Source organism: Hippocampus bargibanti, linkage group LG04, assembly GCF_051943395.1.
Source record: "Hippocampus bargibanti isolate YZ-2025 linkage group LG04, ASM5194339v1, whole genome shotgun sequence".
In the NCBI taxonomy this organism is placed as follows: Eukaryota; Metazoa; Chordata; class Actinopteri; order Syngnathiformes; family Syngnathidae; genus Hippocampus; species Hippocampus bargibanti.
In genome coordinates, this window is record NC_142737.1 from 287,315 (window position 1) to 306,966 (window position 19,652).

At 45.2% G+C, this 19,652-nt stretch overlaps 1 protein-coding gene across 21 annotated transcripts in view; it reads left to right on the forward strand.

Moving 5' to 3' along the window:
* Positions 1-19,652, forward strand: part of LOC148898573 (protein unc-13 homolog B-like) — a 65,810-nt gene that overhangs the window by 32,353 nt on the left and 13,805 nt on the right. For 11 of the 21 annotated variants that reach the window (XM_088993290.1, XM_088993286.1, XM_088993287.1 and 8 more), the window contains 17 exons: positions 832-919; positions 8,090-8,133; positions 8,231-8,306; positions 9,794-9,868; positions 9,930-10,149; positions 10,244-10,471; positions 11,973-12,114; positions 12,584-12,756; positions 13,203-13,318; positions 13,400-13,569; positions 14,314-14,458; positions 15,760-15,828; positions 16,451-16,540; positions 17,658-17,977; positions 18,537-18,622; positions 18,754-18,789; positions 19,268-19,309. In XM_088993290.1, coding sequence (XP_088849416.1) covers positions 832-919; positions 8,090-8,133; positions 8,231-8,306; positions 9,794-9,868; positions 9,930-10,149; positions 10,244-10,471; positions 11,973-12,114; positions 12,584-12,756; positions 13,203-13,318; positions 13,400-13,569; positions 14,314-14,458; positions 15,760-15,828; positions 16,451-16,540; positions 17,658-17,977; positions 18,537-18,622; positions 18,754-18,789; positions 19,268-19,309 — 2,120 coding nt within the window. Of the gene's footprint in view, positions 1-831; positions 920-2,311; positions 2,329-5,499; positions 6,671-7,569; positions 7,593-8,089; positions 8,134-8,230; positions 8,307-9,793; positions 9,869-9,929; positions 10,150-10,243; positions 10,472-11,972; positions 12,115-12,583; positions 12,757-13,202; positions 13,319-13,399; positions 13,570-14,313; positions 14,459-15,759; positions 15,829-16,450; positions 16,541-17,657; positions 17,978-18,536; positions 18,623-18,753; positions 18,790-19,267; positions 19,310-19,652 lie in introns of those variants that run through there. The other 10 variants (XR_016114607.1, XM_088993278.1, XM_088993279.1 and 7 more) reach the window with 5 other exon arrangements.

Genomic DNA, 19,652 nt, shown 5'->3' on the forward strand with positions numbered 1-19,652 from the left:
CGTTTGTGTGACTTGGCGTCCCAGTACCAGTATGCTAAGTTGACAATTGCCATGTGTGGCTAAGGGTGTTGTCGGTGTTGTCTAAGCAACGGTCTCAGGCAATAGAAGAGGTTGAAAAACCTCTGTTGATTTAGATGAACGAAAAGCAGCTCGCAGGGGACCGTGTGAGTGGGGGTAATATCGCCGAGAAAGCGCGGCAACTTCACTCGGATAATATCAAAAGCCAACCTGGAAGTTCTTCATCCATTGACAACTACCATCAGAAATCGATGAAAAGGTTTCTTCAGACGTCATCTGTATTTCTTTGAAGGTGTCGGACGTTTTGCTTCTTATCCAAGGAACTTTGTCAGCAAACTAACTGATTTGCTGACTAAGCTTCTTGGATAAGAAGCGAAACGTCCGACACCTTCAAAGAAATACAGATGACGGGTCAAGAAACCTTTTCATCGATGGACCACTCCTGTACCACTGAGAGCTTACACAGACCTACCATCAGAAAGGTCAATAAATTTATTATACCGTACAGTTTATTTCTTTAATTATTTACTTTATTTATAAAATAAGGTATATTTTGTGTAGTTTTAAGGCTTGTTTTATGGGGATCTGGGAACGGATTCTTCTCATTTTAATGGTTTGTTATGGGAAATAAATGTTTGGAAGACAAACTTTTGGCCTTACACACACTGCTGTTATCATTGTACTGTTGTCGATTGTATGGGATTGTTACTTGTCATGCTAACGTATTGATATGTTAGCATGGCGTTAAATAAGGATGCTATCCTGGTGTACAGTATGGATCCAAATCGTTCACTTTCTTTTCTTCCCGATCAGGGTGTCGCCGGACCATCTTCCTCAATGTTGTCCTTCAACGATCCGCTGGCTCAAGGCGTACTCCCGAGTCAGGGCCAATCTCCTCCTGGTAGGACCACTGGCGCTATCCCTTCTTCCCGTTCCTCCACCCCAGTTGGCTTTCATCCCGTTTTTTCTTTGTTGCGGCTCGGTTGGTTTTTTTGCCTGCGATTTCCGCACGTTCGCTCTCGGGGTCAATGGCGATTGTCGCATTGCCATTTTGCGGATGGTTTCATACCTGAATGCCGCTTGGTGGTGGGTCGTCGTCGTCGTCGTCGTCGTGCAAATCATTTGTCGGATGGTCAAAGGATCAATTGCAAACCAAATTGCCCTATCGTGATCGGGATCGTTCCAGATTTTCAAGCAGCGATTTCCGGGTTTTATTGATGATTTTTATGCGTCACATAAAGGAATGGCGAGTTCCAGGCGAAAAGTCAATCTTCTGTGGGTTCTGGAATTTGAGGGACAATGACAAAAACCCTGGCACTGGGGTAAGTTCATAGGATGTGAATAAAAGTAGTCGTTTACTCTGTTTAAAAAATACATCAGTAAATAAATACAAAAATATATAAATGAACAAATAACAACATCAATAAATATAAACATAGACAAAGTCATACAATGATAAATCAATCAATCAATCAATAACCGCAATGGCAAAAGCCCTGGCACTTGAATGGAGCCATTTTTGCACATTGTCTGGCAGTCAATGACTTGAAGGTGATCTTGAAATAGATCCTTTTCTCTCCCGTCCTTTTTTTTTTGTTTGTTTTGCGTTTGACAGGAGAGGTGGTCTTGACTCATTTGGGGAATAACTTTGAGAAAAGAGGAAGGCGGGCGGGTAGAAGGTGCGCGGGCGGTGGTGCAGTGTTGCAGGGGTGCGGTCGGTCGGCTGGGTGGGGGGGGGGCTTCCAGGGACAAGCCATTACATCCAAGTTTTTTTTCCGACTTTTGTTGGCAGACGTCGGCAGTGCACGGCTGAGTGCTCAATAAGTCCTTTGGATGGATTCCTTCTGTTAGGATGGCCGAGGCTCGGCCATCAAACCTGCAGCATCAATCTGACTTTGAGCACTTTGGTTTTCTTCTTCTTTGATTGATCGCGCTCCATTTCTTTCTGTTTTGGCTTACCTTGGTTTTCTGGAATCATTTCCAATCTGGATGAAATTCCCGTTTCGTGGATGACACCGCGGCAATTTGACGCCTACTTGCGCCATGGACACGCACCCCCCCCCCCGGAAAATGGAAGTATCGGGGGGGGCAGAGAGAGAGAGAGAGCGCTCCAGTGCGAGTACTGAGCATCTCCATCAGTGATAAGGAGGGGACAGATGAGGAAGGAAGGACAAAGATGGAGGTCTGGCCGTGATCCCACTTGGACATCCAAAGCATTGGGAAGGCATTTGATTGACAGCCCCCTGGAAACATGGCCGAAAATCCACTTTGGAGGATTTCTCCGGCGGGTGCCGATCTTCACGCTGCTGGGTAAGTGCACGCCGACCTTTCATTCAAGACCTTTGAAGAGGAGGAGACATTTGAGGAACCTTACGGGGACCCTCCCTGATACCTTGTCGCAGCGCCTTCTATTTTTAACCAATCGCGCTGCACTTTCACCCGCTCGCCAATCCGTCACTAAGCAGCAGAGCGGGATCTCCGGCACGCGGCGCATTTGCAGCTCGCAACGGATGGCCCGGCGGTTCGATTCCCAGCCGTCAAGTCAGACAGAAAGTCAGCTCTGAGGGGCGGGGCTTAGACCTGTCGCTGAATCCAAAAAGAGATGAAAAGACTCAAAAGCCGCTTGAAGGGTCCATTTCACCCAAAGTTCCTGGAACTTCAAAGGTTCCTGGACCTTTTCAGGCTAAAGGTGAAAAGTGTGTCTTCCAAACATTAATTTCCCATAGGAAACCATTAAACATGAGAATGAACAGAAGTTTTTAACCTCTTGTATTGCCTGACACTGTTGCTTACACAACACCCTTAGCCATCCGTAGCAATGGTCGACTTAGCATACGACTTAGCATACTGGTAATGGGACGCGAAAGCACACAAACGCACACCTCGTTGGTTGAATTTCAATGATGTCCTTCTCCTGCTCGACCGTCTTTTTCTTTTGTGCCCTCTTCGGCTTAACACTAGGCTGCGGTGGGGTCTTTTCTGCTCCCAAAATAGCAAAAGTACTCCACTCGATAACAAACCATGTCTGCACTCAAACGGGGTGTGGAAAGCCGAGGTATCACCGTATGCGCTTGCTCGCAATGTTGTCACCGGCGTCTGTTTTTGTCTCTATTGAAGGTGAGGGGAGGAAGTTTTTTTTCCTCTGCTTTCATTGGCGCTCTTTTCTTTATTGCCTTCAACGGCTGATTGATGCCCCCCCACACCGCGCCCCCCATTGATCGTCTCGGCAAGTGCAAATTGCGCCGTTTAGTGATGATCAATAACGTCTATGGAAGGAGGCGTGTCAGTTGTGATCCGTTAGAGTGTCAAAACGTTGCCCCCCCCCCACCCCCGAACTTTCCACCTTCACCCAAGTATCATTTTGGTACATTAAGAAACAGAAAGGTGACGAGAGCGTGACAGGCTAACAGGCTAGTAATGAAGCTACGTGTCAAAAGCGGGCGCCACGGTTGTCGCTCAAAACCGCAATTGAAACGCCAGTTGGCCGAATGATTTCCATGTCTGTATCTGGGGGGGTCGGTAGCGGGGTGGGGGGTTAAAATCCTCCACCCCGACCGTGTGCTTCCGGTCTGCGGACCGGATACTAGTCAAGGTGCCGAGAACCAGGTGGACGCAGCCTTTTCCTTTGCTATCTGGCTAGCTACCTAGCTATTTGCTATATATTAGCTAGCTACCTAGCTGGCTATCTATTTGCAATCCATTTGCTATCTATTAGCTATCTGGCTATCTAGCTAGTTATGTAGCTGGGTATTTATTAGCTATATGGCTATCTTGCTCATTAGCTAAATGTCTATCTGGCTATCTATTAGCGCTTATAAATGAAAGATTTGGCTGAAATTGATACGGAAGGCTTTTTTAATCGATGTCAAACATGTATGCTTTCCTCTTCAGAACTATTTGAATCATATTCATAACTGGATGAGTAACAAGAAAGGATCTGTTTCCGAATCTGAACTCTATGAAGCCATTGTTTTGATTCTGGAGCAAGGCAGTTTGTGACGTCACCAACAAGGGGGCGGGACTTTCTGAATCTCCCCATTTTCCGAGCTCATTTTGTGGCAGTTTTGGGACACTTGAAGTCATTTTGATTGCTGTTTTGCATTGGACTCAAAATATCAGCCTGCGTGTTTTGGGCATTTTAGACGCTACAAAACGTTTTTCTGGGGTCAGTTAGGAAACAGAAAAATGGTGTCTGTTGTCCTTTCAAGGAAATTCAGCTTTGTTCCTCAAATGTCTCGCTCCTTCTTGTTCGTTTTGTTAAAGTCTTGACATCCAAAATACTCTCCAATCTTTGACACGATGATACAAATATGAAAATGCTCACAAAATATTCACTGTGTAATTTTTTTCCCAGCCCAGTTACATCATCGTGACCTTTGGAGATGTAGAGCATAGCTCCTGCAGGATTAAGTAGCAGTAAAATGGTTCCCCCCCCCCACCCCCCGCTTTTGAGGAAAAACCGTAAGGAACATGTTCTCCAGGAATCGCTCCGGTGGGCCACATGGAGCCAGCGTGCCCCCAAAGACTAAGAAACGAGCCCCTAACCCCAAGGTAGCCCTGGTCATCCGGGGCAAAATCCACCGTCTGCTTCAAGGGTCCGTGGATCACCACGTGCCTGATTCCCAGCAGGATTACGAGGAGGAAGAGGATCAGGAAAGGTGTCCGAAGGATCACAGGCAGCTCTATCCAAAAACACCAGCGAGGGATGAAGCCGGCTCTCGGGCCATCGTGTCAAAAGGACACGCGGGACCACCGCGTGCAGGTGACGTCCAGATGACTCGGGAAGGGTGTTTGCGTGTACCTTGCACTCTGCGGCGCAAAAGCGGCAAACCCCACGCCAATCGGAAGCGGATCTCCTTCGAGGGTTTGCTCCCGTTGTCTCCGGAGCTGCCGCCCACTGCGACCCTCCTTTCCGGTTCCGCCGGACCGGACCAGAACGGTATCTCAGTCTCTCGACCAAAGAGACCTTACTCTGCCGGGGACACCTTGGATTATGACCTCAGCACGCCTCTCCCAGGACCATCCCCAGGACCATCGGCCCCCCGGAAGGAGGACGGGCGTCTGGGTGAGGAGGACTCAAGTGCCATCATTGATCACATTCTCAAAGAGCTGAGGGGGATCAACAAGATCCAGGAGGAGATCTCAGACCTCAGGGATTACCTCACCTCGGTGAAGGGCTCCGTGGAAGAGGTGTCGTCCTGCGTGGATGCTGTTTTGCTGGAAATTGAGGGTATGCGCTCCAGTGGGAAGGGGGAGGCCGTTCAAGTGGCACGGGTCGGGACCTGGTCGGAGGCGGGGTGCACGGATAGGCCCTCTGCTGGCAGGAGACCGACTTATGCGGGAAGCGCCGCGCCAAAGTCCAACCGTTTACCCGACGTTCGCAAAGTGGAATTGCGACGGCCGAGGGGGAAAGACTACTCCGTACCATCAATTGCAGGAGCACTCAATCATCTGGACCCTGAAGAACTTGAGGATACTTCGGACCTCAGCTCGGACCTTCCAGGAGGGGTGTTAGCCAGAAAGCTGAGCTTTGGACAAGACTGCTTGAGCACCACCACTTCCTGTTCTTCTCAAAACTCAAAATCTGAGTCGGATTTGGAGGCGGTGACCGATCACGCCAAAGATCACTGGGCGACACCACCGCAGGAAACTGCCGGTGAGCGTCTTTGGAACAGGGGACCTTCCTACCTGCATGATCAAAAGTCGGAGGCTTCTTCTTACAAAGTGCTTGGTTGTCATCACGAGTTCGCCCGGCAAACTTACTCCAACACGGCATCCGCAAGGTCTTCACGGCGGGAGGACTGGCAAAAACGAAGATCAAAATCCCAACCGGGATTTCGGACAAACCTTGGAGATTCCAACACGGAATGTCCCTACCCAAAGAGTTCCGGTTACCACTCTTTTGACGGGCCTTACGGATACTCCAATGGGTTTGATGATGAACAATCGTACAATCAGGGTCAAAGCCATTATGGGACTTATTTGCCGTATGAAGACTCCACAGGAGGGACGTGGATCTCACAGGAGAGACCCTTTGTGCCAGAGACTGAAAAGAGTCTCCGGGAACCTGGTTGGGAAGATCCCCGCTCGAGTTTCAACGTCAGGCGCATAAGTCGAGCGGTTTCTGACTTTAGTTCTGCTTTGCGTGGGGCTCTGCGGAAAGTTGAGGTCCCCGACGACCGGGATCTGGGAGACACTACGGACTTTGACGTATCCACACTTTCCGACATGCCTCCAAAATCTTTTAGCTGGGATCTTGTGAGCCAAAACATTCCATTAGAAGAGGCTGAAAATTTTGGAGCCACCAGCCAGCATTACCCAAGTTTGCAGCTAGCGGCCTACCCCGAGTCCGTGTCCACCACGAAACCAGATCATGGAGCCGTTCCTGAGGATTGGACTCGGCAGAAAAACACCAAAAGTCATCCGTCTCAAGGCGCCGCCACTGAATCCTTGTCGGTCGCTGAGCTAGCGGAGCAAGGAGAAACCGTGGACGTCAAATCAGGCCTCCAAGCCGTGGATCAAAACCTGAAACGGACGGACCAACGCGAGCTAAAATGCGTCAGGACTTTCCGGCAGATCCTCCAGGAGAAACGGGAGAGGAGGCGCAATGTATCCAGTCTGTCCACCTCATCTCAGGAGGGCTTTGAAGCAGGTAGTCCTCAACTGGAAATCAGAACAAAGAAGCTAACATGCTACCAAAATCCAAGTCTGTAAAACTAGCCCAAAGGGATGACACCTCTGAAAATCTGAATATCAGTTTAGGCAAGGGATTAGCAGGCTAGCTGAAAATAAAAATAGCTGGCTAGCTAGCTCGATAGATGAGCATGGAATTTCACCAGTTGGATTTGCTGTCGCTGGCTCAATAAAATGATGCGGCGGGCCAGATTTTGCCCCCGGGCCGTGACTTTGACACCTGTGAAATAAGGGATTAGCCAGCTATCTGAATAGAAAAATACCTAGCTAGCTTGATCGCTATCTAACTAGCTCGACAGATGAGCATGGAATGTCACAAGTCTGATTTGCTACTGCGGGCCGAATAAAATCACGTGGTGGTCCAGATTTGGCCCACGGGCCTTGACTTTGACACCAGTGGTTTAGCGGGGTATTCTTGGCCTCGTTATGATGTCCCAATTGTGCCAAATGGTGGAAGACTTGCTTGCAGGCACATTTTTTGCTGAAATTCTTTCCTTGCGGCTCTTTTCTGAGATTTCAAAGCCCGTTTGTGGAGTGCGGCCATGAAAGGCTGAGCGCTAATGTCAATTTGGCGCCTGCGCTCTTGCCAAGATGTTGTCCACCTCCTACGAAGGTCATCCATCGCCTGCCAATCGCTGGCCTGCTTCTTCAGCTGCGGTGGCCATTTGCTGAATTAGAAAAGATGAATTATCTCTCCGCTAACGGTGGGGGAGATAGATAGATATATATATATATAAAGAGAGAGAGAGAGAGAGATTTGGATGATTTTTTTTTTTTTCCTCGCCCTGGCGGCCATGTTAGCGCGTTAGCTTCAGCACATGTTTGACACGTTTCTCTCTGCCTTGTGCTGTCTTGCAGGTGGAAGCCAAGACGGAACTCAGGTTTTGTGACCGTGTGTTTTGTTTTTTTGCCCGTCTCCCGACATTACTAACGTGACCGCCCGCAAGATCTTGTTCATGTGTAATTTGACGGAATGTTTCTTTGATGGCTTCCCCCTGCTTGCATCCCGACGGTTTCATCATGTCGCCCGAACGTTCGTCCATTTTGTTCAGTAAATTAAATAAAAATGTTTTTTTTGTTTGTTTGTTTTTTTGAACATTCTGGAAGTGGAAAAAGCAAATAAGAAGCAATGATCGCTTTCAGTGAGAAAGTAAACAGGAAGTAAAGCATGATGATTTGAAGCGGCCATTTTGGGCCTTATTTTGGCCATTTCTTGTCATTTAAAGGCAACGTACCTTAAAACCACGCGAGCGCAGCATGCCGAGCTGAAAGTCAACCGAGCCGCCTCAATCCTGAGCCGCTTCCATTTGCATGCTCCGCCCGGTGCCTCCCATCCCGCCTCCAAATGCCTGACGTGGCTTCCATTTTGTGTTTTCAGAGCCAAAATGGCGACCCCGGCAGGAACGCGTGGGCCAAGCCCGGGTCAGTGAACGCCTCGTCGTATCTGATCGGGGATATCGAAGACTACAAGCCATTTTTTGTTCAATATGGAGGTGTGCATTTGTCTTTTGGTGTGTAGCGAAAAGGCAATGTTTGGCATTGACAGCACGCCGGACCTCCAGAGGCGGAGGCCCATTCCCCTCGTTAGTCAAGTGGTGAGTTCAAACCTGTTTTTTTAGCCACAAAATGCCGCACTTAGCTTATTTCTCTCACTGTTACAAAAAAAAACAAAACAAGAAAACATATATACAGTAAAGTGTCGTTATATCGATATTCTCTGGAGTCGGAAAAAGTATCGATATAACCGGACTATGGATATATCCGATCCTGCGCCCATGTAATTTTCTCCTTGCGTTCATAGAAATAGTATCGTAATAAGCAGTACTATCGATATAACCCATATCGCTATAATGAGACTTTACTGATAGATAAAGTTAATATCTAGAGATAGATAGATAGATAAAATTAATAACAGTACAAAATAATGATTGCAAGTGTCCCTCAAAAAAAGCAGCAAAAAGTGTGAGGCGGTTGTAGGAGTGTTTATTTTGCCAAATGTGCATCAAATGCGGTCAAAAAAAAAGCAGCCATCGGGCATGTTTTTGATGCCACTTGCTGATGTGTAACCTTTGCTTTTCTTCCTCCTCCTCCTCCTCTTGCTTCCAGGCAATGGTGAGTAAATCGCGCGAGCACAACTCGTGCATTGAATGATGTGGGATGAGATGGCACCTTTTTGGACATGTTCGGCGTGGAGTTGCCCACACCTTTGCTCTCTCTCGCGCTACGCTTGTGGCAAAGCAAATGAAATGACAATATCCTGACAGGGAGTCCTTGCTCTCATCTCCACAGAGATTGCTCAACTGTTGGAACAAAAATGCACTGGCAATTTGGCCATTTTTCAAGTCATTCCTTGTGAGATGATCCCCCCCCCCCCCCCCCCCCCCAAAAAAAAAAAAAAAAAAAAAATCAAGATTGCTTCCTGTCCCTCTATATTCACTGCTTCCTGTTTTTGTAACACCTTATTTATTTATTTATTTGTATTTATTTTTAGTTTAGTTTGTATTTATTTTTATTTATTTTTCTTAATTTTTTATTTTTTTATTTTTTTATTTTTATATTATTGTATTTTATTTTATTATTATTTTTTTTTATGTACTTTTTTTGCACATTTATTTATTTGTGCGTTAGCCTTTTTATTCATGTTTTTGTTTGTGTATTTATTTATGTATTTGTTTATTTATTCATGCATTGATTTGTGCATTTATCTATTTGGGTGTTAGTCTGTATTTTATTTATTTATTTGCGTACCAATGTATTTATGTTTACATTTATTTATTTATTTATTTACAGTAAAGTCTCGTTATATCGATATTCAAGGGAGTCGGAAAAAATGTCGCTATAACCGGGACTATCGATATATCCGATATCGATATAACGAGACTTTACTGTATTTAGTCCACCCTGGCACTGTCGTCTGCAATATTTTGCCGGTTGAAAAATGTTGTCCGAAAGCCACGGCAATCACGGCCCGTCACCCCCCCCCCATCCCAATGCCATTTTGTTCACGCGAGGCATCGGTTTTGCTTTGGCGGGCCGAAGAAAATGACGCCACGGGCCCTAACTTTGCCACCTTGCGTCGCAGACCGCGATCCAGTCCAGGAAGGCCGGCCTGTGCCACACGTTGGCCGCGCGGACTTCCCTCAACGACCAAGAGCTGGTGAGTCCGCTTGTTTCGTTTGGATTGCGGCAAGCCCCGCCTCCGATTTCTTTGCCGCCAGAAAAAGCACGTGTACAAGAAAAGCCTTCAGGCTCTGCTGTACCCGCTGTCCTGCACCGCGCCGCACCACTTTGAGGCGTGGACGGCCACCGCGCCCACCTACTGCCACGAGTGCGAAGGCTTGCTTTGGGGCGTCGCCCGGCAGGGCCTGCGCTGCGCCGAGTGCGGCGTCAAAGTCCACGACAAATGCCGGGAGCTGCTCAACGCCGACTGCCTGCAGCGTCAGTGGAAACCGCCTCCTCTCAAGCGGAATCCCATCCGGGGGGTTCGCGCCGACCTCTCGTAACCCGCCGCCGCCGCCGTCCGTCTTCTCAGGAGCCGCCGAGAAGAGTTCCAAAAGCGGAGCGGAGGACCGGACGCATCACATCATCACGGCCATGAAGGACAGGATGAAGATCCGCGAGAGGAACAAACCGGAGATCTTCGAGGAGATCCGCAGAGTCTTCGACGTGTCCAGGACGCTCCACGGCCAGCACATGAAGAACATCAAGCAGAACATCCTCGACGGGACCTCCAAGTGGTCGGCCAAGATCACCATCAACGGTATGTTCTCCAAGTCCCGCCCCCTAACCCCACCTAAACCGTCATCAACGACCGTCACAAAGGTCAATCAAATAACTTTATTATACAGTACCGTTTATTTCTTTCATTACAACACAACGGCACATTTATTCTACGTTAAAAAGGTCTATTTTTGTCTAGTTTTAAGGCTTATTTCGTAGAAAACGACGTCTTATGGGGACCTGGGAACAGATTATTCTCATTTTAATGGTTTCTTATGAGAAATAAATGTTTGGAAGACAAACTTTTCACCTTACACACACTTTCTGGGAGCCAATTAAGTTCGTAAACTGAGGTATCACTGTTTTTTGTGTAGTTTTAAGGCTTATTTCGTAGAAAATGATGTTTTATGGGAACCTGGGAACAGATTATTCTCATTTTAATGGTTTCTTATGAGAAATAAATGTTTGGAAGACAAACTTTTCTCCATACGCACACTTTCTGGGAAGTTCGTAAGCTGAGGTATCACTGTACAGTCAATGTGCTTTTTTCGTACGTCTCGGTTCTCAACCAATCTGGTTTTCAACCTAAAATTTTGCGGGTTTGACATTGATGATAATGGGAAGTGTTGTTTTGGTTTTTGAACAAATCAATTTTCAAACAGGTCTCTGGAACGGATTATGGTCAAAAAGCCAGCTTTGACTGTCAAGCGAGCCCACTTTAATTCCAAGCCGCCTCCCTCGCATCCGGGCTGCCACGGTTACCACGTGGCAGAATGCGGTGGCAGCGGTTGTTGCCGTGGAAACTGTCACACCTTGTCTCCGTGCTCCATCCGAGGCGCAAGCGTCAATCGGATTCTTGGTTTTTTTTCCTCTTCCTCGTGCCGACAGTTTCTTCGGTGCTCGAGTCAAGCTAAAATATGAATAATAATAATAAAATAAACATTTCATCTAGAAGCGCCTTTCAAAACTCTCAAGGTCACTTTACAGTCACAGGATCAGTTTTCTGTGGGTGAACAGCAAGCTAATAGCTAGATAGCTAAATAGTCATACAAGGTTGCACAAGGTCGCTAGCTAGGTAGATCGCTAATAGCTAGCTAGCTGATGGATAGTTAATAGCGAGATAGATATATAGCTAGAGGTTGCACAAGGTCGCTAGCTAGCTAAATAGCTGGCTAGCTAATAGATACCTAATACATAGCTCGCTAGCTAATACATCACTAGCTAATAGATATCTGATAGCTATATAACTAAAGAGTCGTACAAGTTTACACAAGGTTTCTAGCTAGCTAGATCGCTAGCTAGCTAATAGATAGCTTGCTAGCTAATAGATAGATCTAGCTCGATAGGTAGCTAGCTAGCTAATAGATAGGAAAGGTAGGAAATAGCTAAATAATCATAGAAGGTTGTACAAGGTCTCTATCTATCTAGCTAGCTAGATAGCTATTAGACAGGTCGCTAATAGATAGCACAGAGCTAAATAGCTGTATTGCTAAGTAATTATGCAATCCGTTCCGCCCCCCCCCCCCCCCCTGGTGCATTAGTTGTAAGCGCACAGGGACTCCAGGCCAAGGACCGAAGCGGTTCCAGCGACCCGTACGTCACCATCCAAGTGGGCAAGACCAAGAAGAGGACCAAAACCATCTATGGCAACTTGAACCCCGTCTGGGAGGAGAACTTCACCTTGTAAGTTGAAAGAAACGTGTTTCTGTGGGTGAGCAGCGGCAGCCAGACGCGCCAGCGTTCACTCTACCCGGAATAACTCAAATAAAAAACGTGCTAGCTCGCTAGCTAGCTAACAGATAGCCAACAGATATCCAGCCAGCCAGCTAGCTTGCTAGCTAGCTAACAGATAGCCAACAGATATCCAGCTAGCTAGCTAATAGATAGCCGGCTAATAGATAGCCAGTCAGCAGGATGAATAACTAATAGATAGCCGACCAACTAGCTAGCTAATAGACAGGCAGCTAACGAGCTAGCCAGCTAATAAATAGCCAGCCAGCCTTTACCCATCTTGTGACATGGTACAGACCAGTGAAACCACAAACTGGATCACAATCAATTGCTGAGGGGACTCGCTGGAGAAGGTGGTGGGCAGGGTGCAGAGGGTTTTCTTTTTTGCCTTTCTTGTGGAACTTTCCGCCATTTGTTGTAGTCAGTGCCACAACTCGTCGGAGCGGGTGAAACTTCGCGTGTGGGACGAGGACGACGACGACATCAAGTCACGCGTGAAGCAGAAGCTGAAGAGGGAGTCGGATGACTTCCTGGGTCAGAGCATCATCGAAGTCCGCACGCTCAGCGGCGAGATGGACGTCTGGTACAACTTGGGTACGGATCAGCAACTCCGCAGCTTTTGTTTGCACGCACGTGATGATGGCCTGATGTGGCTGGATTCGTGACGTCGGCCATGTTTTGGCAACTCGCTCGATGTGTGCTTTTTGCCCTAAAGTACCAGCGAGCTCATTCGCTTCCGTCCATTTGAGCCACAAAAAAAAAACCCCAAGAAGTTATTTTGGGTTCATTTCACTTTGTAACATCGACTTTTTTAGACTTTTCAGTCGCTTTCGTCGATTTCAGCCCAAAAAAAACAGACCCAAAAAAGTAGACCCACCAAAAAAATGCGGATAATAGACCCAAGAAGTCTGAAGAGTTATTTTGGGTTCATTTGACTTTGTAACATTGACTTTTTTAGACCTTTTTACTCGCTTCCGTGGACTTGAACCACAAATAAAATGGTGCTTGAGGAGACCCACAAAAAAATGTCTTTTTGACAGAAAAGCGAACTGACAAGTCGGCCGTTTCGGGCGCCGTTCGCCTTCAAATCAGCGTGGAGGTCGAAGGTGAGGAAAAGGTGGCCCCCTACCACGTGCAGTACACCTGCCTCCACCAGGTAAGGGCGAGGCCGCTCCGGTTCGCCTCGCTCGGCGGAAACCGGAGCAAACACCCAATTGTGCTGCGCTCGCTCCGCTAGAACATTTTCCACCTGGTGACCAACGTGGACGGCGGCGGCGGCGGCACCGTCAACTTCCCGGCGGCTCAGGGCGACGATGCCTGGAAGGTTTATTTTGACGAGGTGCAGCAGGAAGTGGTGGATGAGTTTGCCGTCCGATACGGCGTCGAGCCCATCTACCAGGCCATGACGTAAGGCTGCCGGCGGACATCTGAAATCACCTTTGACCAAGACAAGAACGGGGAATTAGCTGGAAAAAATATATATACCTTGACTTCTGAACTTCATTGGTTCCCAGAAAGTGGGTGTAAGGTGAAAAGTGTGTATTCCAAACATTAATTTCCCAAAGAAAACCGTTAAAAGGAGAATAATCCGTTCTCAGGTCCCCATAAAACATCATTTTCTACTAAATAAGCTACACAATAAAACTACACAAAATAGAGCTTATTTTATGTACAATACAGTGATACATTGACTTCTGAACTGAATTGGTTCACAGAAAGTGTGTGTTTCCCATAGGAAACCATTAAAATGAGAATAATCCGTTCCCAGGTCCCCATAAAACACCATTTTCTACTAAATAAGCCTTCAATTTCCCCATTGTGGGACGAATAAAGGTTTTCTGATTCTGATTGATTTCTGATTAAAACTACACAAAATAGACCTTATTTTACGTATAATAAATGTCATATTGTATTGTAATTAAAGAAATCAACTGTACTGTATAATCAAGTCATTTTATTTACCTTATTTACCTACATACGTACATGTGCATGATATATATTTTTATAACCCTTTTTGGACAATTGACAATACTCAGGCATGTATTATTTATCCCGTGCAAAGACTCTTTGGTTTATATTCATGTTGTGTGTGTGTGTGTTTGTTTGTCTCTCTCTGTCTGTCTATCTGTCTTTCTGTCTCTCTGCGGTCAGCCATTTCTCCTGCCTGTCGTCCAAGTACATGATGTCGGGCGTGCCGGCGGTGATGAGCACGCTTTTGGCGAACATCAACGCCTTTTATGCGCACCCCAGCGCCAACGTGGCCGCCCCCGCCAGGTTCGCCGCCTCCAATTTTGGGGTGCGTGAGCGTCAAAACGTCTACTGCTTTTGGATGGTGGATACAACACATGTGGCATGTTCCATTTTCACGCACAACTCTTGTAGGAACACATTTTTATAAGTAGACATCAACAAATACATTCATCCATAAATAAATACATACATCAATAAATTAATACAACTGGATGTCAATAAATTATTACATAAATCCATAAATAAATACATGAATAAATACACAAAGGAATAAATAAATACATCCATAAATACATAAATAAATGCATGCATAAATACATGCATAAATACATGCATAAATACATACATAAATACATGCATGCATAAATACACACATGCATAAACACATAAATAAATACATAACTACATAAATACACAAATACATAAATACATATATACATGCTAGCATAAATACACGAATAAATACATCAATAAATAAATACATGAATACATCCATAAATGCATACATAAATGAATAAATAAATAAACAAATAAATACATGCAAGCATAAATACATTAATAAATACAAGAATACATGCATAAATTCAGACATAAATAAATTCATACATACATTCATAAATAGATAATGAAGAGACAGGCCTAAAAGTCTCATGTTGTGCACATCAAGCGTTTGTTTCTTTTTGAAGAGTTTGTTTGTTTGTTTGTTTGCTGTTGTCAGGTAATGTCGCCGTTGAAATTGTTTGATCCTGACAAGGGGGGGGGGGGGGGTTCCGGCTTGTTGCTAAGCAACCAGCCTGTCTATGGCCGCCCGATGAAAAGTCTGCCACGGTTTGCGAGGTGGTGATGGCGGGTGCGAATCCCAAAAAGCAGGCAGGAGGGAGCAGGAGGTTGTTTGACAAATTGTATGAAAATAAAGGTCAGCAGGAACAAAATGTAAAACATCCAAATCATCTGAATGGAAAAAAATACAAAGTAGCAAAAGAAGACCAAAAGTAAAAGTCCGCCAAGGTTAAACAAACACATACACAATGCATGCAGCAAACAAGCAGCAAACAAACAATGAACCGGCACCGGATGGTCGTGCCGGGTGTCCTTTTAAGTGTCAATGATTAAACGACCAGCACCTGCGAGGCTGCCGGCAGGGCTGACGTCGCTACCCGCTGGTCGTCAAGCTGATCGGGACGACCAGCACCTGTGCAGGTGCAGGCGGGGCCGACAGCGCCCCCCGTTGGTCGCCAACCAGATCATGACAAAGTCATGCGAAAAAGACAGACTTGTGATTCATTTCGTGTCGATATTAACGTTTTCTTCTTCAGACTAAGGTTTTTTCTTGTTGTTTGTGAACAGAGGGACGCTTTTGTCAAGCTTTTGGATCAGCTGCACAATTCCCTGAGGATTGACCTCTCCACCTACCGGGTCAGTACAAACATTATTCAGCAACAAACAAATAAATCATTGAATAAATAAATGCATATGTAATCATAAATAATCAATTAGAAATAAACACCTCAATAAATAGATAAGCGCGTCAATAAAATACAGACATGTGAAAATAAATGTCTCAAAAAATGCATTAAAAAAACAATGATATAAATCTAATGTATGTAAAAATACATCAATAAAGAACCAAATAAATAGATATCAACAAAAATAAACAAATGAACAAGCAAATATGTAAGTAAATAAATTAACACATTAACAACTCCATAAATAAATAAATACATACATACATACATACACACGCACACACACACATACAAATAGCTGAATAAAAAATGAATAGATGAATAAATGAATTCTGAATTAATGAATTAGTAGCTTTTGGGAAGTGCTTAGTACTAATAATAACCGGGAAACATTGATATCTTTTTCCCCAAAAATCACGACAATAAAAATGGTATTGAACAAAAGTCCCCATAGCATGTTTCTTTTTCTTGCCTTTTTTTCTCTTCTCATTTTTCTCATATTGGAAAAAAAAGGCCGTTTTGTCAAAGTGCCGTTGGATTGCAAGCGAGTTTGTCTCGTGTGGTTTCCTCAGAACAACTTTCCTGCCGGCTGCAAGGTGCGCTTGCAAGATCTCAAGTCCATGGTGGACCTCCTCACCAGCATCGCCTTCTTCAGGATGAAGGTCATACACACACACACACACACACACACACACACACACACACACTCCAGTCACAACCGGCTTCCTCCACAACCTGCTTGCACCAAACAATCAATGACTTTTTGACAGCCAGGCTCACTCACGGACGGACACTGTGAACGCAGGAAGCATCAACATCCATAAAGCAACACAACAGAGACATTTTAATCATCATCATCATCATCATAATAATGATAATGATAATTATAACGATGACGATAGTGATGACAATGATGATGAAGATGATGATGATGATAATAATAAGAATACATTTCATTTATAAGTGCCTTTCAATATTCTCAAGGTCACTTTACAATGACGCGATAAGTTTTTCTGTGGGTGAGCAGCGGCAGCCCCACGCGCAAGCGTCCATTCAACAGGGAGGAACCCAAATAAATAGAAAGCGAGCTATCTAGCTAAAAGATAGCCAATAGATAGCCAGCCAGCCAGATAGCTAATAGATAGCCAGCTATATATCCAGCCAGCTCGAAAGCTAATAAAACCAATGATGACACGCGCCAGCGTTCACTCAAGCCGGAAGTAACTTAAATCGATAGAAAGCTAGCTAGCTAGCTAGCCAATCGCACATTCACATCACATCAACACATTTGATTTCTAAGCGCCTTTCAAAACTCTCAAGGTCACTTTACAGTCACAGGATCAATTTTTCTGTGGGTGAGCAGTGGCGGCCACATGCGCCAGCATTCACTCAACCCGGAATAACTTAAAAATAGACAGAAAGTTAGCTAATTTATAACTAATAGATAGCTAGCTCGCTAGTTTTATAGCTAATAGATAGCAAATAGCTAGCTCGCTAGCTAGGAAGCCACCCAGATAGCTAGCTAGGTAGCCAGTTAGATTGCTAGCCAGATAGCTAAATAGCCAAGTAGATAGCTAGCTGGGTAGCCATGACCTCTGATAAGAGGCTGTATCTGTTCACCTCACCCCAGATTTTCTGTGCTTCCATTGTGGGCCTTGTGTTGGGCTAACGACACTTTGAATATGACAACCTGTATTCTGTCTATCACTTTTTGGGAAGAAAAATGTAGTTTGCGAAGCTTTGCGATGGTAACGATGCACTCGTGTCCGTGCGGTCCAGGTCCTGGAGCTACCGAGTCCACCCCGAGCCTCTTCGGTGGTCCGCGATTGCGTCAGGGCCTGCCTCAACTCCACCTACGAGTACATTTTCAACAACTGCCTGGAGCTCTTCGACCGGCACTTCCAGCAGCCTGAGCCAGAAAAGATGGAGGCTGAAGACCACAACGACCAAGAAGATCAGGAGGAGAACCGGGAGAGCCTTGAACCTCCCGAGGAGCAAGGCCCGAGCATCCACAATCTGGACTTCTGGCCCAAACTCATCACCCTGATCGTGTCGGTCATCGACGAGGACAAAAATTCCTACACGGACATCATCAACCAGTCAGTCGTCCTTATTTTTGCTTTTTCAACTCTTATTTTGAAAAGTCATCCGCGTACTCGCTGGAGGAAAAAAAGTTGCCGATTGCTAGCTGGCTCACTTTCTATCTATTTGAGTTATTCCGGCTTGAGTCAACACTGAATACCTAGCTAGCTAGCTTTTTGCTATTATTTGCTATTTATTATCTATTAGCTATCTGTTGTCTGTCTGAATGGCTATCGAGCTAACTTGCTATTAGCTGTCTGTCTCGCTGGATAGCGATCTTGATGACTAGCTATTAGTTATATGGCTATCTCTCTCATATATATATATATATATATATATAGCTAGCTTTCTATCTATTTGAGTTATTCCGGGTTTAGTGAACGCTGAACACCTAGCTAGCTAGCTATTTGCTATCTATTATCTGTTGTCTGTCTGTCTGAATGGCTATCTATCTATCTATCTATCTATCTATCTATCTATCTATCTATCTATCTATCTATCTATCTATCTATCTATCTATCTATCTATCTATCTATCTATCTATCTATCTATCTATCATGATCATTATTGCTTTAGGTTTCCTCAAGAACTGAATGTGGGAAAAGTCAGCGCTGAGGTGATGTGGACGCTGTTCGCTCAGGATATCAAGTACGCTCTGGAGGGTAAGATTATGAAATGTATTATTATTATGTTTATTTTTTATTATTGCATCTGATCTGGGTGCAATCCTTCCACTTTTGGGGTGTTTATTTGTCCTTTTATGTTCCTCACTTCACCTGTGATCTTTCTCCAGTTTTGGCTAATGGCGGTCGCTACCGTGGGAACGTCGGTGAGCCTAGTTATTGTTAGCATATTAGTATTTGTAGCATTTTTAGCTTTTTTAGCAATTTTTAACAAGTTGAGCAAATTTTAGTAATTTTTAGCATTTTTAGCACTTTTAGTATTTTAGCATTTATACGATTTTAGCATTTTTACCATTTTTAGCATTTTCAGCAGTTTTAACATTGTTCGCTATCTATTCGCTAGCTATTAGCCATCCATTCGCTAGCGAGCTTGCTATCTATTTGAGTTACTTCTGGGTTGAGTAAATGCTGGCGCATGTGGCTCCCGCTGCTCACAGAAAAAAAACACTTATCCTCTGAGTGTAAAGTGACCTTGAGAGTTTTAAAAAGCGCTTCGAAATGAAATGGATTATTACTATTATTATTTTATCATGAGCATCCTCCTCTTCCTCCTTTTTCCATCTCTGCTGTCATTGTTTTTGTTGTTGTTTTTTTTTTGCCGTTCCATCACCGCGGCAACAACAGCTCCCGGCACCTTCCGCATCCGCAGAATAGACTTCCACCAGGGTAAGGCCACCCGGAACAGAGATTTCCCAAATATTTCACCCGGTGGTTGTTAGCTCAGAGGATGATTCGTGCTATGCTAATCGATCACAAAGAAACCAAATCAATGTGTTGGTCAAAAAGTCACTGGCAAGTCAGAGCTAGCGCTGTTGCTAGGTGGAGACGGATGGGGAAATGGAATTACAGACGCTACATGCCAACATTTTTGCCGGGTACGGTGATACCTCAGCCTACCAACTTAAATGGTTCCCAGAAAGTGTGTGTGTGTGTGTGTGTGTGTGTGTGTGTGTGTGTGTGTGTGTGTGTGTGTGTGTGTGTGTGTGTGTGTGTGTGTGTGTGTGTGTGT